At 39.8% G+C, this 26,104-nt stretch overlaps 1 protein-coding gene across 2 annotated transcripts in view; it reads right to left on the reverse strand.

Annotated features, from left to right (window-relative positions):
• The window catches only part of FRMD3 (FERM domain containing 3), a 343,971-nt gene that overhangs the window by 158,993 nt on the left and 158,874 nt on the right, over nt 1-26,104 (reverse strand). For both annotated transcript variants that reach the window (XM_024995823.2, XM_024995822.2), the window contains exon 2: nt 24,222-24,326. In XM_024995823.2, coding sequence (XP_024851591.1) covers nt 24,222-24,326 — 105 coding nt within the window. The remainder of the gene's footprint in view (nt 1-24,221; nt 24,327-26,104) is intronic.

A 26,104-nucleotide genomic window follows, 5' to 3' on the forward strand; every position in this document is an offset into this window, starting at 1 on the left:
TCAGTTCATTGTTTTTATGAATTCTGTAACTACCTATGCTTCTAAAATGTCTCTCTCTCTCTCCCCCCTCATTCTATTCTTTCTTCTCTGTATGTTCCTGGTTAGTCTTCATTGCAAGTTTCTCCTTCCGGACCATCCTTTAAAATATGGACATTTATTCAGCTTTCAGTTTCTCCTCTCAACTTATACTCTCTCCCTTAACACTGCAATCTATTCTTCAGGGCCTTAAAATAGTGAGGAGCTCATTGACTCCCAAAATCTCCATCTGTGACCTAAATTTTTTTAAATTTTAGATCCATTTCATTTTAGGGCCTAAGATTCAGATCTATATTTTCAACTATACTGCAAACCTCTCTGCCTCAACAGCTCATAGTCATCCCAACTCAACATGTCCAAAACTTATCAATCCAATGTTTTTGTACAGTTCATTTGGTAAATGGTTCCACTTGTACTTGGAACCTATGTAAGAAGTCCAAACACTCTGCTAGAAAAGCCATGTGGAAAGGCCCTGAAAACACATGCAGAGGAAGGGGGTCCCCAAGCCCCACCTTCTAGTCACCCCCACTGAAGCACCAGGCACATGAATGAAGATGTCTTGGACACAGACCATACCAACCACTGGCTGAGTGAGCCCAGACAACCCCAGGCAGAGCAGAATTATCCAGCTGAACCCTAATCAAATTCCTGACCCACAAAATCCTGAAATTTAATAAAACTGTGCTGTTTTAAAGCAGCAAGTTTTGAAGAGAGTTGTTACATAGCAATAGATCACTAGAACTCTTCCTCCTTCTTATGGACTGAATGTGCCCTCACCCATTATACTCACATGCTCCAACCCTAACCCCAAAGTGATGATTCTGGAGGTAAGGCCTTGGCGAAGTAATAAGGTTCAAAAGACGTCATGAGAGTACAACCCACGTGATTGGATTAGTGTCCTTATAAGACAACAAAAAAAGACCAGAACTCTCTTGAGCTCTTCCTACTCTACTCCACCATGTAAGGACATAGGAGAAGGCAGCTGTCTGCAAACCAGAAAGACAGTTCTTACCAGGAAACAAACCCATCAGTACCATGATCTTGGACTATCCAGCCTCTTAAAACTATGAGAAATAAATGTCCTGCTTAAGCACCTGGTCTATGGTGTTTTCTTGCAGCAGTCCAAGATGCCTAAGACACTCTCATTATTACCTCCATCCATATAATACATAATTACAACTGAACTTTGAAAGATATCTATCTGCTGGAGCATAAATGAATAAGAAATATGTCTTCTTTAAACTGTCATTTCCTAATCTATACTGTTTTTATTTATCTAAGTTATACACTATACTCACACTTACATTGCAGTCTCTTCTCAGCTGAACTTAAAAACTGCCTTTAAAATTACTTCCAAACCTGCTTGTGTACATTTAGCTCTAAATTTCTTGCCACTGGAAGTCTCTAGTGAGTGATTTTCTTTATAATTATGGCACTTAAATCTTATTCCCCAAATTAATTTCTATCTTCATTCTGAACCAAACCCAGGAGGTTCCCACTACAGAGGAGAAAAACTGTCCTACATTGGATATCTTCCCATTTTTTCTAACTCAAACAGAGATAACACGGTATTTCCCAGCCCTACTTAGTTTTTGTCTGCCTTTTTAGAAAATTTCAAGTGTACAACATAGTGATTCAATAATTTTATACACTACAAAAATATCACCATGGTAAGTCTGGTTACCATCTGTCACCATACAAACTTATGGCAATATTATTAACTATATTCTCCATACTGTACATTATATTCCCATAGTTTATTTTATAACTAGAAGTTTGTACCTCTTAATCTCCCTCATTTATTTCACTCATCCTCCCACCATCTCCTCTCTAGCAAACACTAGTTCATTCTCTGTATCTATGGGTCTGTTTTGGTTTTGTTTTTTAGATTCTACAATAAGTGAGATCAAGTTCTATTTGTCTTCCTCTGACTAATTCCATTTAACTTAATACCTTTTAGATCCATCCATATTGTTGCAAATGATAAGATTTCATTTTTAATTATATATATATATATATATATATATAATCACATCTTTATCCATTCATCTGTTGGTGGACACGTAGGTTGCTTTCATATCTTGGCTTCTGTAAATAGTGCTTCAATGAACACTGGAGTATATATACCTTTTCAAATTAGTGTTTTTGTTTTCTTTAAGTAAATATCCACAAGTGAAATCGCTGAATCATATGGCAACCTCACTTTTAACTTTCTGAGGAATCTCTAGTGTTTTCCACAGTGGCTGCACCGATATACGTCTCCACCAACAGTGCATGAGATTCCTTTTTTCCATATCCCCACCAACACTTTGTGTTTGTTATCTTTTTGATTATAGTCATTTCGACAGATGTGAGGTGATGTCTCACTGTGGTTTAAATTTGCATTTCTCTGATAATTAATGATTTTGAGTAGCTTTTCATGTGCCTGTTGGCCATCTGTATGTATTCCTTGGAAAGATGTCTATTCAGGTCCTCTGCTCACTTTTTAATCTGGTTTGTTTTTCTGATGTTGAGCTGTATGAGTTCTTTGTATATTTTGGATATTATCTCCTTATTGGATATCTTTGCAAATATATGCTCCAATTCAGTAGGCTGCATTTCACTGACAGTTTACTTTACTGTGCAAAAAATTTTTAGTTTAATACAATACATTTGTTTATTTTTGCTTTTGTTTCCCTTGACTGAGGAGATACATCCAAAAAATATTGCTAAGATTGATGCCAAAGAGCATACTGCCTATGTTTTCTTCTAGGAGTTTTATGGTTTCAGGTCTTACATTTAAGTCTTTAATCCATTTTGAATTTATTTTTGTGTATGGTGTGAAAAAGTAGGAGAGTCTGATTCCTTTGCATGTAGCTGTCTAATTTTCCCATCACCATTTATTGAAGAGTCTGTTTTTACCCATTGTATATGGCTGCCTCGTTTGTTATAGATTAATTTACCATAAAAATGTGGGTTTATTTCTGGGATCTCCAATCTGTTCCACTGATCTATGTGTCTGTTTTCATGTCAGTACCATACTGTTTTGATTATTATAGTTTTATAATATAATTTGAAATGACAGCGTGATATCTCCAGCTTTGTTCTTTCTTGAGATTATTTTAGCTATTCAGGGTCTTTTGATTCTATACAAATTTTAAAATTACTTGCTCTAATTCTGTATAAAATGTAATTGGTTTTTTGATAGGGATTGTGCTGAATCTGTAGATTACCTTGGGAAGAATGGTCATTTTAACAATGTCAGTTCTTCTAATCCATGATAACACTATAACTTTCCATTTGTTTGTGTTGTTGTCAATTTCTTTTATTGATGAGGTATTTTAGCTTTTAATTTTTTCTCTGTATTTAATACTGTTCAATGCAATTGTCAATGGGATTGTTTTCTTAATTTCTTCTGATAGTTTATTGTTAGTATAAAATAACACACCAGATTTCTGTATGTTAATTTTGTATCCTCCAATTTTAAAGAATTCATTTATTAGTTCTAATAGTTTTTTGGTGGTGACTTTGGGATTCTCTATATATAGTATCATGTCATCTGCATTCAGTGACATTTTTCTTCTTCCTTACCATTTTTCTTTGCTTTTATTTCTTTTTCTTGTCCAACTGATGTGCTTAGGACTTGAATAAAAGTGGTGAGAGTGAGTATCCATGTGTTGTTCCTACCCTTAAAGAAAAAGTGTACAGCTTTTCACTGCTGAGTACAATGTTAGCTATGGGCTTGTCATATAAGGCTTTTATTATGTAAAGTATGTTCTCAATATATTCACTTTCTTAAGAGTTTTTATCATAAGTAGAACTGAACTTTTATCAAAGCTTTTTCTGCATCTATTAGGATTATCATATAATTTTTATTATTAAATTTATTAATGTGATGTATCACAATGATTTACAGATATTGAAAAATCCTTGCATCCCTGGCATAAAGCCCACTTAATTGTGGTACATGATCCTTTTAATGTATTGTTGAATTTGGTTTGCTAGTATTTTGTTGAGGATTTTTGCATCTGTGTTCATCAGTGATACTGGCCTGTAATTTTCTTTTTTTCTGGTGACTTTGTCTGGTTTTGGTATCGGGGTGATGCTGGCCTCAGAGAATAAGTTCAGAAGCATTCCTTCCTCCTCGATTTCTTGAAATAGTTTGAGAAGAATAAGTGTTAAATGCTTTGTAGAATTCTCCTGAGAAGCCATCTGGTCCTGGACTTGTATTTGTTGGGAGGTTTTTCTTAATTACTGATTCATTTTCATTATTGATAATTGGTATGTTCATATTTTCTATTTTGTACTGATTCAGTGTTGGAAAATTGCACATTTCTAAGAATTTATCCATTTATTCAGGTTGTACATTTTGTTGGCATATAATTGTTCTTCAGTTCAGTTCAGTCGCTCAGTTGTGTCCAAGTCTTTCCAACCCCATGAACTGCAGCACACCAGGCCTCCCTGTCCATCACCAATGGCCGGAGTCTACCCAAACCCATATCCATTGAGTTGGTGATGCCATCCAACCATCTCAACCTCTAATGTCCCCGTCTCCTCCTGCCCTCAATCTTTCCCAGCATCAGGGTCTTTTCCAATGAGTCAACTCTTCGCATGAGGTGGCCAAAGTATTGGAGTTTCAACTTTAGCATCATTCCTTCCAAAGAACACCCAGGACTAATCTCCTTTACGATGGACTGGTTGGATCTCCATGCAGTCCAAGGGACACTCAAGAGTTTTCTCCAACACCACAGTTCAAAAGCATCAATTCTTCGGCACTCAGCCTTCTTCACAGTCCAACTCTCACATCCATACATGACCACTGGAAAAACCACAGCCTTGACTAGACGGACCTTTGTTGGCAAAGTAATGTCTCTGCTTTTTAATATGCTGTCTAGGCTAGTCATAACTTTCCGTTTAAGAAGTAAGCGTCTTTTAATTTCATGGCTGCAATTATCATCTGCAGTGATTTTGGAGCCCCATAAATAAAGTCTGACACTGTTTCCACTGTTTCCCCATCTACTTCCCATGAAGTGATAGGACCAGATGCCATGATCTTAGTCTTCTGAATGTTGAGTTTTAAGCCAACCTTTTCACTCTCCTCTTTCACTTTCATCAAGAGGCTCTTTAGTTCTTCTTCACTTTCTGCTATAAGGGTAGTGTCATCTGCATATCTGAGGTTATTGATATTTCTTCCAGCAGTCTTGATTCCAACTTGTGCTTCATCCAGCCCAGCGTTTCTCATGATGTACTCTGCATATAAGTTAAATAAGCAGGGTGACAGTATACAGCCTTGACATATTCCTTTTCCTATTTGGAACCAGTCTGCAGTTCCATGTCCTGTTCTAACTATTGCTTCCAGACCTGAATACAGATTTCTCAAGAGGCAGGTCAGGTGGCCTGGTATTCCCATCTCTTTCAGAATTTTCCACAGTTTATTGTGATCCACACAGTCAAAGGCTTAGACAATAAAGCAGAAATACATGTTTTTCTGGAACTCTCTTGCTTTTTCCATGATCCAGCGGATGTTGGCAATTTGATCTCTGGTTCCTCTGCCTTTTCTAAAACCAGCTTGAACATCAGGAAGTTCACGGTTCACGTATTGCAGAAGCCTCACTTGGAGAATTTTGTACATTACTTTACTAGCGTGTGAGATGAGTGCAAGTGTGTGGTAGTTTGAGCATTCTTTGGCATTGCCTTTCTTTGGGATTGGAATGAAAACTGACCTTTTCCAGTCCTGTTTCCACTGCTGAGTTTGCTGGCATACTGAATGTAGCACTTTCACAGCATCATCTTTCAGGATTTGAAATAGTTCAACTGGAATTCCATCACCTCCACTAGCTTTGTTCGTAGTGATGCTTCCTAAGGCCCACTTGACTTCACATTCCAGGATGTCTGGCTCTAGGTGAGTATGAGTGATCACACCATTGTGATTATCTGAGTCATGAAGATCTTTTTTGTACAGTTCTTCTGTGTATTCTTGCCACCTCTTCTTAATATCTTCTACTTCTGTTAGGTTCATACCATTTCTGTCCTTTATTGAGCCATCTTTGCATGAAATGTTCCCTTGGTATCTCTAATTTTCTTGAAGAGATCTCTAGTCTTTCCCATTCTATTGTTTTCCTCGATTTCTTTGCATTGATCGCTGAGGAAGGCTTTCTTATTTCTCTTTACTATTCTTTGGAACTCTGCATTCAAATGGGCATATCTTTCCTTTTCTCCTTTGCTTTTCGCTTCTCTTCTTTTCACAGCTATTTGTAAGGCCTCCTTAGACAGCCATTTTGCTTTTTTGCATTTCTTTTTCTTGGGGATGGTCTTGATTCCTGTCTCCTGTACAATGTCATGAACCTCCATCCATAGTTCATCAGGAACTCTGTCTATCAGATCTAGTCCCTTAAATCTATTTCTCATTTCTACTGTATAGTCATAAGCGATTTGATTTAGGTCATACCTGAATGGTCTAGTAGTTTTCCCCACTTTCTTCAATTTAAGTCTGAATTTGGCAATAAGGATTTCAAGATCTGAGCCATAGTCAGCTCCTGGTCTTGATTTTGCTGATTCTCCATCTTTGGCTGCAAAGAATATAATCAATCTGATTTTGGTGTTGACCATCTGGTGATGTCCATGTGTAGAGTCTTCTCTTGTGTTGTTGGAAGAGGGTGTCTGCTATGACCATTGTGTTCTCTTGTAAAAACTCTATTAGCCTTTGCCCTGTTTCATTCCATATTCCAAGACCAAATTTGCCAGTTACTCCAGGTGTTTCTTGACTTCCTACTTTTGCATTCCACTCCCCTATAATGAAGAGGACATCTTTTTTTGGAGTTAGTTCTAAAAGATCTTGTAGGTCTTAATAAAACCGTTCACCTTCAGTTTCTTCAGCATTACTGGTTGGGGCATAGACTTGGATTACTGTGATATTGAATGGTTTGCCTTGGAAACGAACAGAGATCATTCTGTTGTTTTTGAGATTGCATCCAAGTACTGCATTTCAGACTCTTGTTGACTATGATGGCTACTCCATTTCTTCTAAGGAATTCCTGCCCACAGTAGTAAATGTAATGATTATCTGAGTTAAATTCACCCATTCCAGTCTATCTTAGTTCGTTGATTCTTAGAATGTCGATGTTCACTCTTGTCATCTCCCGTTTGACCACTTCAATTTTCCTTGATTCATGAACCTAACATTACAGGTTCCTATGCAATACTGCTCTTTACAGCATTAGACCTTGTTTCTATCACCAGTCCATCCACAACTGGGTGTTGTTTTTGCTTTAACTCCATCCCTTTATTCTTTCTGGAGTTATGTCTCCCCTGATCTCCAGTAGCATATTGGGCATCTACCAATCTGGAGAGTTCATCTTTCAGTGTCCTATCTTTTTGCCTTTTCATACTATTCATGGGGTTCTGAATACTGAAGTCATTTGTCATTCCCTTCTCCAGTGGACCACATTCTGTCCGACCGCTCCACCATGACCTGTCCATCTTGGGCGGCCCCACATGGCATGGCTTAGTTTCATTGAGTTAGACAAGGGATGATCCATGTGATCAGACTGGCTAGTTGTCTGTGATTGTGGTTTCAGTCTGTCTGCCCTCCGATGCCCTTTCTCAGCGCCTACCATCTTACTTGGTTTTCTCTTACCTTGGACGTGGGGTATCTCTTCACAGCTGTTCCAGCAAAGTGCAGCCACTGCTCCTTACCTTGGATGTGGGGTAGCTCCTCTCAGCCACCGCCCCTGACCTTGGACATGGTGTAGCTCCTCGCGGCCAGCTCTTATGATCCCTTGTATTTCTATGGTGTCCACTGTAATTTCTTTTCTTTCATTTCTGATTTTACTTATTTACTTTTTTTTTCTTGATGAGTCTGGTTTATCATCTTTACAAAGAACCAGCTCTTAGTTTCATTAATTTTTTTCATTGTTTTTCTAGACTTCATTTCATTTACTTCTGCTCTGATGTTTATTATTTCTTTCCTTCTTTTAACTTTGAGTTTTGCTTGCCCTTTTGCTTAGACTTCCCTGGTGGCTCAGATAGTAAAGCGTCTGCCTACAATGCAGGAGGCCCGGGTTCAATCCCTGGGTTGGGAAGATCTCCTGGAGAAGGAAATGACAACCCACTCCAGTATTCTTGCCTGGAAAATCCCATGGATGGTGGAACCTGGTAGGCTACAGTCCATGGGGTGGCAAAGAGTCAGACACGACTGAGCAACTTCACTTTCACTTAGATATTTTAGATTGTTAGATTTTTCCCGTTTCGTGAGGCAGGCTTATATCACTAAACAATTCCCTCTTGAAACTGTTTTCACTGTGCCCCATAGATTTTGGATCATTCTTTTTCCATTTTTAAATTTCCTCTTTGATTTTTTTCACCGACCCATTGGTTGTTTAGTGGCATATTGTTTAGCCTCTACATATTCATGTTTTTTTTTTCCAGTTTTTTCCTGCAGTTGATTTCTAGTCTTACAGTACTGTGGTCAGAAATGGTGCTTGATATGATTTCAATCTTCTTAAACTTACTGAGACTTGTTTGGTGGCATAGCATGTGATCTATCCTATAGAATGTTCCATGTACACTTGAAAAAATGTGTATGCAGTTGCCATATTTATGTATGTGTATGTGTGTGTGTGTGTGTGTGTGTGTGTGTGTGTGTATACATACATATACTTATATATAGTCCACTGGTCTTGAGTATCTTTTAAGGCCAGTGTTTCCTTATTGATTTTCTGGCTGGATGATCCGTCCATTGATGTAACTGGGGTGTTTAAAGTCCTCTACTATTATTGTGTTACTGTCAATTTCTCTATATATATATCTGTTAATATTTATGTATTTAGGTGCTCCTCTATTGGATGTTTGTGTGTGTGTGTGCGCGTGTGTGTGGACTCAGTCACTCAGTTGTAGTTAGACTACTTCATCTGTGGAATTTTCCAGGCAAGAATACTGGGGCAGGTTGCCATTTCCTATTCCAGGGGATCTTCCCAACCCAGGGATCAAATCAATGTCTCTTGTGTCTCCTGCATTGGCAGGTAGATTCTTTACCATCAGTGCCACTTCCCAGTGGCACTATATATTTACAGTGCCACTTCCCAGTGTAAATATATATTTACAATTCTTCTGTCTTCTTCTTGGATTGATCACTTGATCATTACATAATCTCTCTCTTTGTCTCTTCTTATAGTTTTGTTTTAAAACTGATTTTGTCTGATAAAAGTCTTGCTACTCCAGTTTTTTTTTTTTTATTTCATTTGCACAAATACTTGTTTCCTTCCCCTCAATTTCAGTCTGTGTGAGTGTGTTTAGATCTGAAGTGAAACTCTTGTAGACAGGATATATATTGGTCTTATTTTTTTAATCCATTCAGCCACGTTGTGTCCTTTGATTGGAGTATCTAGTCCATTTAAATTTAATTACTTTAAAAAATTAATTTATTTTTTAATTGAAGGATAATTGTTTTACAGAATTCTGTTTTTTTTCTGTAAAACATCAACAAGAATCAGCCATAGGTATACATATATCCCCTCCCTCTTGAACCTCCCTCCCATCTCCCTCCACATCCAATCCTTCTAGATTGTTACAGAGACCCTGTTTGAGATCCCTGAGTCATACAGCAAGTTTCCATTGGCTATCTATTTTACATATGGTATTGTAAGTTTCCATGTTACTTTCTTGATACATCTTCCTCTTCCCCTCCCGCTCTGTCCATAAGTCTGTTTTCTATGTCTGTTTCTCCATTGCTGTGCTGCAACTAAATTCATCAGTATGATCTTTCCAGATTCCATATACGTGCGTTAGTATATGACATTTATCTTTCTCTTTCTGATGTACTTCACTCTGTACAATGGGCTCTAGATCTGTCTACCTCATTAAAACTGATTCAAATGCATTCCTTTCTTTGGCTGAGTAATATTCCATTATATATATACCACAGCTTCTTTATCTACTCATCTGTCAATGGACATCTAGTTTGCTTCCATGTTCTAGCTATTATAAATAGTGCTGCAATGAACATTGGGGTACATGTGTCTTTCGATTTTGGTTTCCTCAGGGTACATGCCTAGGAGTGGGATTTCTGGGTCATGTGGTGGTTTTATTCCTAGTTTTTAAAGGAATCTCCACACTGTCTTCCATAGTGGCTGCATCAATTTACATCCCCACCAGCAATGCAAGGGGGTTCCCTTTTCTCCACACCCTCTCCAGCATTTATCATTTGTAGACTTTTTGATGATGGCCATTCTGACTGGTGTGAGGTGGAATCTTGTTATAGTTTTGATTTGCATTTCTCTAATAAGGAGCGATGTTGAGTATCTTTACATGTGTTTGTTAGCCATCTGTGTATGTCTTCTTTGGAGAAAAGTCAGTTTAGGTCTTTTTCTCACTTTTTATCATTGCAGAGTTGACTATTGTGGGCATGCTCACAGGAAAGGCTGGTACCCAGCACAGTTGGCTGTCAAGCCCTGCTTCACTGGCTGCTGGCCCACTGGTAGGAAGGGCCAGGTCTCAGTACAGCTGACTATGCAGAGTCCTAAAGGGTCCTGCAGCTGGTGTGAGCCTGTAGGTGGGCAGGACTGGGTATCAAGAAATCTGGCTGCAGGGTCTGGGGTGGTGGGAGAGGCCAGGTTCTGAGGCACTAGCTTCAGGGCCTAGAGGGTCCCCAGGTTGGTGCCAGCCCACTGGTGGACAGGTAAGCCCCCAGTGCTAATAGATTAGAAAAGAGCTCCAAAATGGTGCTTGGCAATATATTAATATTGTGATAGAATATATATATTGTCCTTGTGATAGAATGAGCTTCCCAAGATGGCTGCTACCAGTGTCTATGTCCCTAACAGGAGTCCCAATTGCCTCGGCCTTTCCAGGAGGCTCTCTAAGATCAGCAACTGGATCTGACCCAGGATCCTTTCAAATTACTGCCCATGTACTGGGATTTGGAGTTTATGAGATTTTATACTCATAAAAAATGCACCATTTAAGAGCTGGATCTGTTTCCTACATATCTCTGGCTCTCCCATATGCAAGCTCTGCTTATCTTCAAAACAAGATGTTCTAAGGGGACCACCTTCCTGGTGCAAGATCCCCAGGCTGGGAAACCTGGTATGGGGCTCAGGGTTTTTGTTTTTTGTTTTTTTTTTTTTAATCTAAAAAAAAGTTTTATTTGAAAAAAATTTTTTGAATAAGACTCTAAGGTAAAATATCTACCAAAACAAAGTTGAACCCTCCTCCCTCCTCCCTCCCCATACCATCCCTCAGGGTCGTCCCAGTGCACCAGCCCCAAGCATCCAGCATCGTGCATTGAACCTGGACTGGCATCTTGTTTCATACATGACATTTCACATGTTTCAGGATGGGGAACACATGAGAAATAAAGGAATAAAAAAAAAAAAAAAACAAAGTTGCATACTCTTTAAAGACAACAAAATCTAGACACTCAACAGTGTAATACTCACAATATCTAACATCCAATATAAAATTACCAATTTGCAAAGATGCAGGAAAATGTGACCCAAAACAGAAGAAAATTCAGTCAGTAGAAATAGCCATAAATTCTATAGACCATATAATTAGAAGACAGAGCTTTCAAAAGAGCTGTGAAAGTGCTGGACTCAATATGCCAGCAAATTTGGAAAACTCAGCAGTGGCCACAGGACTGGAAAAGGTCAGTTTTCATTCCAATCCCAAAGAAAGGCAATGCCAAAGAATGATCAAACTACCGCACAATTGCACTCATCTCATATGCTAGTAAAGTGATCCTCAAAATTCAAAAGCATATTCAAAAGCAGAGACATTACTTTGCCAACAAAGTTCTGTCTAGTCAAGGCTATGGTTTTTCCAGGGGCCCTGTATGGATGTGAGAGTTGGACTATAAGAAAGCTGAGCGCCGAAGAATTGATGCTTTTGAACTGTGGTATTGGAAAAGACTCTTGAGAGTCCCTTGGACTGCAAAGAGATCCAACCAGTCCATTCTAAAGGAGATCAGCCCTGGGTGTTCTTTAGAAGGAATGATGCTAAAGCTGAAACTCCAGTACTTTGGCTACCTCATGCGAAGAGTTGACTCACTGGAAAAGACTCTGATGCTGGGAGGGATTGGGGGCAGGAGGAAAAGGGGATGACTGAGGATGAGATGGCTGGATGGCATCACCGACTCGATGGACGTGAGTTTGAGTGAACTCCGGGAGTTGGTGATGGACAGGGAGGCCTGGCGTGCTGCGATTCATGGGGTCACAAAGAGTTGGACACAACTGAGTGACTGAACTGAACTGATGGTAAAAATAAAAATAGCTAATGTACCTAAAGAATGCATCAGCATAAAAAGGAGAGAGAGATGAAAGATACAAAAGTAAGCAAATGAAACTTCTAAAGCTGAAAAACTCTGAAATGAGAAATTTACTGAATGAGGTTTCAGTTCAGTTCAGTTGCTCAGTTGTGTCCGACTCTTTGCAACCCCATGGACTGCAGCACGCCAGGCCTCCCTGTCCATTACCAACTTCCCGAGTTTACTCAAACTCATGTCCATTGAGTTGTTGATGCCATCCAACCATTTCATCCTCTGTCATCCCCTTCTCCTCCCACCTTCAATCTTTCCCATCATCAGGGTCTTTTCAAATGAGTCAGCTCTTCACATCAGGTGGACAAAGTATTGGAGTTTCAGCTTCAACATCAGTCCTTCCAATGAATATTCAGGACTGATTTCCTTTAGGATGGACTGGTTGGATCTCCTTGTAGTCCAAGGGACTCTCAAGAGTCTTCTCCAACACCACAGTTCAAAAGCATTAGTTCTTCGGGACTCAGTTTTCTTTATAGTCCAACTCTCACACTCATACATGACCACTGGGAAAACCATAGCTTAGACCAGATGGACCTTTGTTGGAAAAGCAGTGTCTCTGCTTTTTAATATGCTGTCTAGGTTGCTCATAGTTTTTCTTCCAAGGAGCAAGCATCTTTTAATTTCATGGCTGCAGTCACCATCTGCAGTGATTTTGGAGCCCAAAAAAGTAAAGTCTGTCACTGTTTCCACTGTTTCCCCATCTAATTTTCCAGGAAGTGATGGGACCAGATGCCATGGTCTTAGTTTTCTGAATGTTGAGCTTTAAGCCAACTTTTTGCTTTTCTCTTTCACTTTCATCAAGAGGCTCTTTAGTTCTTCTTCACTTTCTCCCATAAGGGTGGTATCAACTGCGTATCTTAGGTTATTGATATTTCTCCTGGAAATCTTGATTCCAGCTTGTGCTTCATCCAGCCCAGCGTTTCTCATAATGTACTCTGCATAGAAGTTAAATAAGCAGGGTGACAATATACAGCCTTGACGTACTCCTTTCCCGATTTGGAACCAGTCTGTTGCTCCACGTCGAGTCCTGACTGTTGCTTCCTGACCTGCATACATATTTCTCATACATATTCCCCTCTCTTGAATAATTTTCCACAGTTTGTTGTGATCCACACAGTCAAAGGCTTTGGCATAGTCAATAAAGCAGAAATAGATGTTTTTCTGGAACTCTCTTGCTTTTTCCATGATCCAATGGATGTTGGGAATTTGATTTCTGGTTCCTCTGCCTTCTCTAAAACCAGCTTGAGCATCTGGAAGTTCACGGTTCACACTTGGAGAATATTGAGCATTACTTGACTAGCGTGTGAGATGAGTGCAATTAAGATACACTATATCAGTTGAATAAAGATAAGAATATTTACAGACTCATAACTAGAAATATGTACCAGAAAACATATAACAATAAACAAAGGGAGAAGTTGGTAAAAGGGTATAAGCTTTCAGTTATAAGGGGAATAAGGTCCAAGAATTAAAGTATAACATGGTGACTATAGTTGCACTTTATTATATAATTGAAATTCTCTGACAGTAAAACTTAAATGTTCTCACTACTCCCCCCCAAATAAAGGTAAATATGTGAGATGATGAATATGTTAATTAATTCAAAGGGGTGGGGTTCCTTTTACAATGAATATGTATACCAAACCATCCCTGTTATACACTTTAAACTTCTTGAAGAAAATCTCTACAATTGTGACTATTCTCCTGTTTTTGGATTGCTTCCCCTGGGTGTGACCATTCTGTGTAACCACCCCTTCTACCTGTCACGTTGTGGTTCTTTCTCTGTATCTTTAATTGTGGAAGATCTTTTCTCCATCAGCTTGTTTTCATATATAGCTGCCCTTTAACAGTTATAATTATGATGTGCCCACAATAGAAAGTGAGCTCAGGGTCTTCCTACTCTGCATATTCCCAGAGATTCTTCCTTATTTCTGCATTTTGACCTGAACAAGATGACCAGTTCATGAGTTTGATATCAGTTATGATATCTCAGTTGGTTAGATGACTTTCAGATTGCAACCTCTTTATCAGGCATCCCATTCCTTCCGAGGAGAAGACATCAGGTGTATGTTTATAGAGTCATTGGCAAGCAATCATTTTAGTTAAACATCAAATTCTGCTTTCTTCTGAAAGAATATGACAATTTCTCAAATCTGTCAGCGTTAATACCTTGGACCACAATTAAATTACTGACAACAAATCTGGTTCTCAAGCTGTTATGATAGTGATGTATTCTTTGTAACTTGAATACCCGAAGTCTTTTCCTGCAAAGCCAGGTTACTTGTCCGTCAGTTCAGTTCAGTTCAGTTCGGTCGCTCAGTCGTGTCTGACACTTTGTGACCCCATGAATTGCAGCATGCAAGGCCTCCCTGTCCATCACCAACTCCCGGAGTTCACCCAAACTCATGTCCATCGAGTCGGGGATGCCAACCAGTCATCTCATCCTCTGTCATTCCCTTCTCCTCCTGCCCCCAATCCCTCCCAGCATCAGAATCTTTTCCAATGAGTCAACTCTTCGCATGAGGTGGCCAAAGTACTGCAGTTTCAGCTTTAGCATCATTCCTTCCAAAGAACACCCAGGGCTGATCTCCTTTAGAATGGACTGGTTGGATCTCCTTGCAGTCCAAGGGACTCGCAAGAGTCTTCTCCAACACCACAGTTCAAAAGCATCAGTTCTTCGGTGCTCAGCCTTCTTCACAGTCCAACTCTCACATCCATACAGGGCCCCTGGAAAAACCATAGCCTTGACTAGACGGACCTTTGTTGGCAAAGTAATGTCTCTGCTTTTGAATATGCTATCTAGGTTGGTCATAACTTTCCTTCCAAGGAGTAAGCGTCTTTTAACTTCGTGATTGCAATCACCATCTGCCGTGATTTTGGAGCCCAGAAAAATAAAGTCTGACACTGTTTCCACTGTTTTCCTATCTATTTCCCATGAAGTGATGGGACCAGATGCCATGATCTTCGTTTTCTGACTGTTGAGCTTTAAGCCAACTTTTTCACTCTCCTCTTTCACTTTCATCAAGAGGCCTTTCAGTTCCTCTTCACTTTCTGCCATAAGGGTGGTGTCATCTGCATATCTGAGGTTATTGATATTTCTCCCGGCAATCTTGATTCCAGCTTGTGCTTCTTCCAGCCCAGTGTTTCTCATGATGTACTCTGCATAGAACTTAAATAAGCAGGGTGACAATATATAGCCTTGACGTACTCCTTTTCCTATTTGGAACCAGTCTGTTGTTCCATGTCCAGTTCTAACTGTTGCTTACTGACCTGCATATAGGTTTCTCAAGAGGCAGGTCAGGTGATCTGGTATTCCCATCTCTTCCAGAATTTTCCACAGTTTATTGTGATCCACATAGTCAAAGGCTTTGGCATAGTCAATAAAGCAGAAATAGATGTTTTTCTGGAACTATCTTCCTTTTTTGATGATCCAGCAGATGTTGGCAATTTGATCTCTGGTTCCTCTGCCTTTTCTAAAACCAGCTTGAACATCTGGAAGTTCACAGTTCACATATTGCTGAAGCCTGGCTTGGAGAATTTTGAGCACTACTTTACTAGTGTGTGAGATGAGTGCAGTTGTGCGGTAGTTTGAGCATTCTTTGGCATTGCCTTTCTTTGGGATTGGAATGAAAACTGACCTTTTCGAGGCCTGTGGCCACTGCTGAGTTTTCCAAATTTGCTGGCATATTGAGTGCAGCACTTTCACAGCATCATCTTTCAGGATTTGAAATAGCTCAACTGGATTTCCATCACCTCCACTAGCTTTGTTCGCAGTGATGCTTCCTAAGGCCCACTTGACTTCACATTCCAGGATGTCTGGCTCTAGGTGAGTGTGAGTGATCACACCATCATGATTATCTGAGTCGTGAAGATCTTTTTTGTACAGTTCTTCTGTGTATTCTTGCCACCTCTTCTTAATATCTTCTGCTTCTGTTAGGTCCATACCATTTCTGTCCTTTATCGAGCCCATCTTTACAGGAAATGTTCCCTTGGTATCTCTAATTTTCTTGAAGAGATCGCTAGTCTTTCCCATTCTATTGTTTTCCTGGATTTCTTTGCATTGATTGCTGAGGAAGGGTTTCTTATCTCTCCTTGATATTCTTTGGAACTCTGCATTCAGATGCTTATATCTTTCCTTTTCTCCTTTGCTTTTCGCTTCTCTTCTTTTCACAGCTGTTTGTAAGGCCTCCCCAGACAGCCATTTTGCTTTTTTGCATTTCTTTTCCATAGGGATGGTCTTGATCCCTGTCTCTTGTACAATGTCACAAACCTCCGTCCATAGTTCATCAGGCATTCTGTCTATCAGATCTAGTCCCTTAAATCTATTTCTCACTTCCATTGTATAATCATAAGGGATTTGATTTAGGTCATACCTGAATGGTCTAGTGGTTTACACTACTTTCTTCAATTTAAGTCTGAATTTGGCAATAAGGAGTTCATGATCTGAGCCACAGTCAGCTCCTGGTCTTGTTTTTGCTGACTGTATAGAGCTTCTCCATCTTTGGCTGCAAAGAATATAATCAATCTGATTTCAGTGTTGACCATCTGGTGATGTCCATGTGTACAGTCTTCTCTTGTGTTGTTGGAAGAGGGTGTTTGCTATGACCAGTGCATTTTCTTGGCAAAACTCTATTAGCCTTTGCCCTGCTTCATTCTGTATTCCAAGGCCAAATTTGCCAGTTACCCCAGGTGTTTCTTGACTTCCTACTTTTGCATTCCAGTCCCCTGTAATGAAAAGGACATCTTTTCTCGGTGTTAGTTCTAAAGGGTCTTGTAGGTCTTTATAGAACCATTCAACTTCAGCTTCTTCAGCATTACTGTTTAGGGCATAGACTTGGATTACTGTGATACTGAATGGTTTGCCTTGGAAACGAACAGAGATCATTCTGTCGTTTTTGAGATTGCATCCAAGTACTGCATTTTGGACTCTTTTGTTGACCATGATGGCTACTCCATTTCTTCTGAGGGATTCCTGCGCACAGTAGTAGATATAATGGTCATCTGAGTTAAATTCACCCATTCCAGTCCATTTTAGTTCGCTGATTCCTACTTGTCCATACCTCTCCTAAAACAGACATCCAAGTAATCTTGATTTTTGATACCCCTGATACTTAAAAATAAAAGAGGAATCATTTGGTCTGTGACAACCTAGAGGGGTGGGATTGGAAGGAGATGGGAGGGGGGTTCCACAGGGAGGGGACACATGTATATCTAATTTCTATTCATGCTGATGTAAGGCAAAAACCATCACAATATTGTAAAGTAATTATCCTCTAATTTAAAAAATGTTTTTGTTTTTTTTTAAAGAGGACTCATTAAGCAGACCAATTCATGACCAATGACTTGAGGCAGAAGGACAGCCCTCCTCTTCAGTTTAGGGATGTCCTAGATCTCAGGTGCCCCTCTCATTCCTAGTTTCAAGCATCTGTGAAGCAATTTCCCCAGGAGCAGAAAGCAGCCTTTCAATGGAAGGAGCAGCTGGTGGGACATAATGCTATCTAGCTTCCTGGCACCATCCCCAGAGTGAAATTTCAAATCACTGGGCCTGTTTCTTTTTCCATTCCATGTCCTCCCCCAAAGGTACCTCCAACAAAAGCAAATTGCTCTAACATAGGCAAGGTCTTTTCCCATTGTCAACAAAACTCACTGATAGGCTCACTAGTTCTTTCTGGCTGCCAACACAAAAACCTCAAGGCTGTAATTACATTTGGAGGAAGTTCAGCATGTCCCTGCATCCATGATTTCCTAGGTCATCCTATCAGAAAGGACATCCAGTGGCCACATGACACAGAATGCCCTAAAACAAGGGTGCTTGCAGAGACTGCCCCAGAGGTGTGATTTTACAAAGTAAATTTGCTGTCCTTGGGTATGTTTCAGAATATCCCTTAAGTTAGAAAAGTCAATGGCACTCATGTAAGTGGGTTAAACAGATGCTTAGAGAGAGGGAAGTTAAACATCAAAAGCATTGGGTTCAGTCTCCCTGAAGTCTATAAACCAACTACCTACATCAAAGTCCTGGTATAAATCCTCCTCTGGCTGGCTAGGGCTGGGGCACGTCCTTAGCTCTAAAGCAGTGGGGGTGACTTCCCTAGCTGGGTTTGGGGAAAGGGGAAGTGTGGAAGAGTAAGCAGGAAAATCCAGAGGATGAACATAACAAATCAAAGCCACAGAACTAGAAATATGAAACCCAACTAATTATTTCAAAACTTCTTTCCAAAGAGAAGTTACCTCAGCACCTGAGCAGAAGTAGTAGAAAGATTGCATTTAAGAAAAAAATACTTGGATAAGCCAAATAAGATCTTTTTCTTCTGGAATTATTTCTCCCAAGACTTCCACACTTGTAGCCTCAGCTTTCTCTTTCAGTAAATGAGGAGACTACTACTCACTTTCTTCCTAGTCTTAGGCAACTAAGATTATATGAGTTCTTTAGAAGATAAATTCGGCGGGCATTAGAGAGGATTTTATTGGCCAGTATTCAGTTTGTCCCTTCTTACATCAATATTTTAAAATAATGGAAATTCTGGGCCTTTGCTATTAAATAGTAAAGGTAGTCATCACTTACTGATTCAGTCCTCACCACTCTCACAGCATATGGGACACAAGACATCTTGTCACACATATGGTATTCCAAGTGTAATAGCGCTAAATATTTAATATTCCACAATAGTGTACTGTAAATCAAATTGTGAAGAGCTGTAGGCAAACCACCAACTCCCGCAACAGAATAAGTTCCACATCAGCCTTTCTAACTAACTCGATTTTTTCTTGATTAGCTTTCTATCTAAATAATTCAATATTTTCCATGGAGAAAAAGCACACGAGCTGGTTAAAAACAAACAAACAAAAACCAAACTAACATTTGTCAACTAATCTCTGCTTAAGACTCTCATATCAGCATATCGCTGTGTCTTTGAGCCCTTTTTCTAATTATCCAAGGTTCTCTTCCTCCCTCTTCTCTCCCGAAAGATCATAATAATGGCCATCCTGCCTTTGAAAGAAGTTATCGTTAACATTTCTAGGTTTAAACTTGCCAATCATGGCTGTATTTCCTCATGTAATTGCCTCACCTAGACCTAGCTAATGCATGTGTACAAGGATGCTAAGTCACTTCAGTCATGTCTGACTCTCTGTGACCCTATGGACTGTAGCCTGCCAGGATCCTCTGTCCATAGGATTCTCCAGGCAAGAATACTGGAGTGGGTTGCCATGCCATCCTCCAAGGGATCTTCCCGACCGAGGGCTTGAACCCACGTCTCTTATGTCTCCTGCATTGGTAAGCGATTTCTTTAACACTAGCTCCATCTGGGAAGCCCAGCTAATGCATAGTAATAGTAATAATATCAATAATAAAAATAACACATGCTATGTACTCCATATATATCATTTATTAAGCATTTACATATCTAATTCCGATATCAATTTCATATGTAGGTGTTGTTATCTATATTAATAATCAGGACTAAGACTCAGAGAAGCTCATAACTTGGTCAAGATCACACTTATTAACCAACAGAGATGGGATTTAATTTGCATCCATGTGATTACAAAGTCCAAGCATCTTTCTAAGTAAAAAGTCCAAGCCTCTTTCTGAGTACAAATTTCATACAATTTTGTATAGTAACTACTCTGCAATCCATGTGGAAGTTACACTCACATTGCATCCTCAAAAATCAAAAGGCAATAACAGCTAAATTACAGGAAAAACAGAACTATTCAGGCAACCCTCTAAGCAGTTTAGTGAATACATCAGAGAAGATGGTTTTGTTTTGGAGTGGCCCTTATTTTTTCCACTAATCTATTACCTGAATCTGAACATTAAAAATTAAGCTAAGTCACATCAAAATATAAAGAACAGTAAACACATAACCCATAAACTTCAAGTTAAAAGAATAATTTTAGACATACAGAAAAGGTGCCTCATCTTTCCATAGTGTTAGCATCTTATACAGCCATAGAGCAATTGCCAAAATTAGGAAACTAATATTAACCCAATACTATTAACTAAGCTACAGACTTAACCTGGAGTTCACCAGTTTTCCCACTCCTACACTTTTCTCTGTTCCAGTATCCAGTCCAGGATTCCACGTTGTCTTAGTTGATGTAGCTCTCTAATCTGTGAGAGTTTCCCGATCTCTCCTTGTCCTTCATGACCTGAACATTCTTGAAGGGTGTGGGTGAATTGTTTTGGAGAAAGTCTCTTCCTTTAGTTTGTCTGATGTTCCCTCAAGATTCGAATGAAATCATGCATTATTGCAAAGAATACCACAGAGAGACAGTGCCCTTCTCAGTGCTTGGTATCTGGGAGTCCATGATGTTGGTAAGGGTTTTTATTGCTGATGTTAATCCTGATTGCTTGGTTAAAGTGATGTCTGCCAAGTTTCTCCACTATAAGGCTTTTCTTTTTCCTCTTGTAATTAAAAAATACCAGGCTGACAGTGGGTTGGGGGAGAGGATACCTTGAGACTGCACAAATATCTTGATTCTCCTCAAACTTTTGTCCACTAATTTTAGCATTCGTCAATGGATCTTGCCCACAGCAATTATTATTTTGGCACTCTAATAATGGCTTTTTATTTCTCTCATTCTCTCTATATTTATTAACTGGAACTGCTCTGTAAGGAAGAGCTACCACTTCTCCTCCTCTTATTTATCTATTCAGTTATTTATTTATATCAGTATGAACTCATGAATATTTATTTTATTCTATGGATTATAATTCAGTACTATTACTGTTTTGGTCACTTCCGTTGTTTCAGTTCCGGTCATTGGCAGTTCTTTCATGTTGGCTCAGTGCCTTTCCTAGTGCTCTACATTTTGGTTCTTTGAGTTTTTTTTTTTTTCAAATTTCCTGGTGCCACATGATGCTCCAGGCTCACCTTGTTATTTCCCTATGCTGGCTCTAGAATCAGCCATTTCTGCAAGAAGCTCTTCTTCCTTTTATTAACATGGTATTTGAAACCAAGATCTGAGAGCTAGGTGTGCTCATTACTACTGTGGTATCATTGCCTCTAAGCCAGCTCCGTGGATGGAACTTGGAAATATATGTATGCATACTAGCTATCCACCTTAATACACACACTTATTTATTTCTGTATTTATCTTTGTATATTTAATAACATTAATTCATATTTATATCTGAGTCCAATTTGAAAGATTTTACTTATTAATGTTTTATCCAGAATCTCCCCAGTGACAGGGTTAAGAGGGACAAAAAAGGCTTATGCATTTAAGTGATATCCAGTTATTGTCTAGGCCAAGGGTCAGCAAACTACGGCCAACTGTCTTTTTTGTGAAATACTTTCATTGGAGAAAAAGTTCTACTGGAACACACACACATCCACTAATTTAGGTACTGTCTATGGCCACTTGCCATTAGAATTTAATTACTAAGAACTGCAACAGAAGTTTTATCAGTCACAAAGCTGGAAATACTTTCTGTATAGCCCTTTACAAAAAGGATTCACAGGTTCCTAATCTAGGCTGTGTTTCAAATTTTCACTTGAGAGATAAAATGGAAATAGTGTGGTTTTAAATACCATTCTTCCTTCCACAATTACTAGCCATAACTGTATCTCTGGGCCTCAGTTTCCCCCTTCTGGGGGGAAGACTAAAGACCATATGAGTAAAATTCCTCACATATGATAAATGCTCAACTAATGGTAGCTAGAATTACTTCTGCAGGTAGGCTGTTAATTTTGTATAAAAATCATTTTCAGCAGTGGTTAGATGACTGATGTTGTTCATAGTGTCTGTGTGGCCAGGAGAACTCTGAACCATAATTCTAAATTCAAGTACTTACTTCATCACTCATTACCCATAGGGTCTTGGGCAAGTAACAATGTTTTTGAGCCAGTTTCTCCTCCATGGGGCTTCCCAGGTGGCGCTAGTGGTAAAGAATCCACCTGCCAATGCAGGAGTTGCAAGAGACATAGGTTCGAACTCTCTCCATACAAGAGTAATATCTTCACAGGCCATAAGAAATTATGTCTATGAATATCTTTATGCCATAGTCTCCAACAGAAGTCAAAGCTAGGATGGCTGCATCAAAATTAGAATCAAGATGAATTAAAATACCTATTCCTGGCCCTGGCCCCAGGAATTCTGATTCAGGAGGTCTAGAATAAAGTCCATACTAATCGATTTTAGCAAACACCTAAACTGATTTAGTTGCAGGGCTAGTCTGGGAGTCACTGGTACTCAACAGTAAACACCATACAATCCCCTCCGTGATCTCAGCAGTCCCACATCCTCACAGTGTCCTGCCACCTTCCTCTTACTCAGGTAAATACTTGGTTCATTCAAGGGTTCCTGCAAGTGCTACAGGAAACCAAAACCTCCTTCTTCTGAGCCACTGCCTTATATTCCTTTATAGAAGGTTAGGTTCTACTGAAATGCAAATAAGATTCTCCATGTTTCAGAAAACTAATCTATCCCTTCAATATCCTCCTCCTTTACAAAAATACACTCTGTGAGCCTCTCCCTCACTGTATAAGGTCAGTAAACACAAAACCAAGAAGCAGGAGGGGAAAAAGAAATAGGAAAATGACCAGGGCCACCGGTAAGGAGGAGAGCAAATTAAAAAGGGTAGTCACCCCCAGCTGATCCCTTCACACACTGCCATGCTTATCAATAGAGCAGGGTAAGAACAGAGACTGGAGCAGATACAGGGCCTTTTTATGCATAGCTGGGACCCATGCAGGAATGAGAAGCTCTAGGTGGTAGGAGCTGGGATGGAGATTCCTGGGGTCTTCTCAATGTGAGGGACACATATCACTGTGAGTTTGGCAGATGTCATATCTGAACACTCTTAGACTGGTACTCCCGCTCAAAAAGCAAGACTACTCATGTACCAACAGAGGCCAGGAAGGATACATGTGTCTAGGAATAGGAATACAATATACTCAGTCACTCAGTAGTGTCCGACTCTTTGTGACCCCATGGACTGTAGCCTGACAGGCTCCTCTGTCCATGGGATTCTCCAGGCAAGAATACTGGAGTGGGTTGCCATTTCCTACTCCAAGAAATACAGTGGGGGCTGTCAAATTTGGTGGTTCCTAAGGAGAAAGCTTCAAAATAACTTTTGGGCTTCTCTGGTGGCTCAGATGGTAAAGAATCTGCTTGCAATGCAGGAGACCCAAGTTTGATCCCTATCTCAGGAAGATCCCCTGAAGGAGGAAGTGGCAGCCCACTCCAGTATTCCTGCCTGGAGAATCCCATGCACAGAGGAGCCTGGTAGGCTACAGTCCATGGGGTCACAAAGAGTCAGACACAACTGAACAACTAACACTTTTCAAAGCAACTTTACCCATTATCTGCCAAAGTTTTTTTTTTTTTTTTTTAATTGAGGCAATAGTCACTAACATAACATTTTAAAGTATACATTTTAGGTGGTATTTAAAACACTCAAAATGGTGTATATCTGTCACTTCTATCAAGTGTCAAACATTTTCATCATCCTAAAAGAAAACCTCATGCCCATCAGGCAATCACCTCCTTGTTCCCTGCTCTAACAATGGCTTTTTATAGTGAAAGGTGGCTTTTTCTCTATAATGAGATTTTTATGTAATGACTGTCTGAGAAGCTTCGGCAAACTCTAGGTTCAAAGGGCACAAGAACATTCTCTCTTCAGTCAGGTGGGAGCAGCTTTCTGGAAAGGCTTACGGTTAAATTTCCGTTCCCCCTGCCTCAATAAGCCCAGTGAGAACAGTGCCAAACTCTTATATACTCTTATACACACAGAGACATATATACACATGCCCCGGGCTGGTCAATAACCATGTGATCAATAATTATGAGATCAAATGTATCACAATTGCTCTAAGAAGAACTTATTCAGCACCCTCAAAGGCTGAATGCCTCCCCAAAATGGATCTAGATGGTGGTCAACTCTTACCCGCTGCTTCTCTGGGTCCACATAACGAATACCAAAGTAGTCCTTCTCCAGCAAACTGTAGTAGTTGCAGATGTGGTCAATAAGAAACTGCCCTTTGGTCTCCCTCTGCAAAAGAAGCACGTTTATGTTTCAGTCAGAGCTTGCCTTGTACACTCATGTCTAACATGTGCCTCATTCACTCCGATAGGGCTGCAGGTACAGAAATCAATTCACTCATTCCAATCTCTGGAGCCGGGCTTCCGAACTCTTGAGTGCAATCCACAGTGAGAAATTCATTTTCACACTGTGAGTCATTTTACACACACACACATACACACACACGAAACCAAAGGGACACCAAAAAAGGAACCAAAAGAACACCAAACAATGCCCTGCATAGATGCAGCACACTTGACTATTTAATTCTAGTATTGCCATTTACTTTCTAGAATGCTTTTAATGATTTAGAACACTGATTTCACAGCTCAGTGTCTAGTAGAAACCCATAGTTTGCAAAACCACACACAATTCCACATACTACACATCTGGCTGCTTGCTCCAGCTGCTCTGTAGTATTCATTCATTCACTCTTCACAATAGCCTTACAAGGAAGGTCCCCATTTTAAATCTAAAGAGAGGTTAAGTGGCTTGCCCAAAGTCACAAAATATGTACGGAGCAAAGCAGGATTTGACCTAGACCACCAGGCTGCAGAATCTGGGCTCTGTGTCATTTTGCCTCTCTAGAGCACTGGTGAACCTACTGGGACTCTGCTAGAACACAAGGTCTAGATGGTAAGGAAATGCAATGAATTTATCAGTGGAACCACCCCAATTCCCATCAGGGAAGGTGGAAAACCTGCTGCCTCAGGCCTCACAGACACATCACATCCATAAATCAACATACAAAAGCGTGTGGTAGACCAGGGTTTGGGGGGAAGACCAGGATTGGGATTCAGAGACAGGTCTGGGTGACCTTGAGCAAACTTCCCAGCTGTCTCCACATCAGTAAAATGAGTTGGTTGGACTAGATTCTAAATTGGCTAGATGATTTTTCCCTCTAAAGTTCTATGAGTAAGAGACGTATCCGCCAAATCTGATTAAGATAAATACCATTACAACAAAACTCCTTAATAGCAAGGACTCTTCCAAGCCCTCATCAGGATATTTGATAACTTTCTGCTTCAATCAAAGTCGCTGACAGACCCATGGAGTGTTGTGGGGGTGGAATGTGACCTACAAAAATTAATGAAGAAATCAGAGACCTTAAGTGAGCCACTCTTCCAATCCACTTTAAAACAATTTCGGAAGATTGGTTTGGTCTATGCTACATGATTATTTTTTCATTAGAAACCACTACCACCAGATGAAGAAGTCATTCATTGGCCTGGGATGCAGTGCACTGAACAAAGGATTAGTGCTTATAAGCACATACTGTGATGTGAAGCCTCAATTTTCCTGAAATCACTTTTGAGTATAAATTTGGATGAGCTTTTAACCTTTTCTTTCTTTCTAACAGAACCCATTTGATGTAGCTCAAAAGGGACAAAACGTCAAAATGGATAGATTTCTGTAATAGTTTTTAAATCAGGAGGCTCAAATCACAAGCTATATCTGATGACAGCTACATTTGATGTCCAGAATATAATCAATGGATATAGTACCTTTCAAAGATTTATTCTGCAACCTGTCCATCTTAGATGCAGCTGCAGGATCAAGTCACTGAACATAACACAAGTTCATCATTCTATGATTAGATTGCCAAGCTCTCCGCAGCAGAATTTACTATGGTGGACTACCCCCAACATATGCGAGACACACAAGACCTGTGGGTTAAGGCAATGCCTTGTAATGATGGGCGATTGAACAGGCCTTGATTGTGCAAGACAGCTACTGTGCCCTGAAGA

The sequence above is a fragment of the Bos taurus genome, chromosome 8 (genome assembly GCF_002263795.3).
Source record: "Bos taurus isolate L1 Dominette 01449 registration number 42190680 breed Hereford chromosome 8, ARS-UCD2.0, whole genome shotgun sequence".
Classification (NCBI taxonomy): domain Eukaryota; kingdom Metazoa; phylum Chordata; class Mammalia; order Artiodactyla; family Bovidae; genus Bos; species Bos taurus.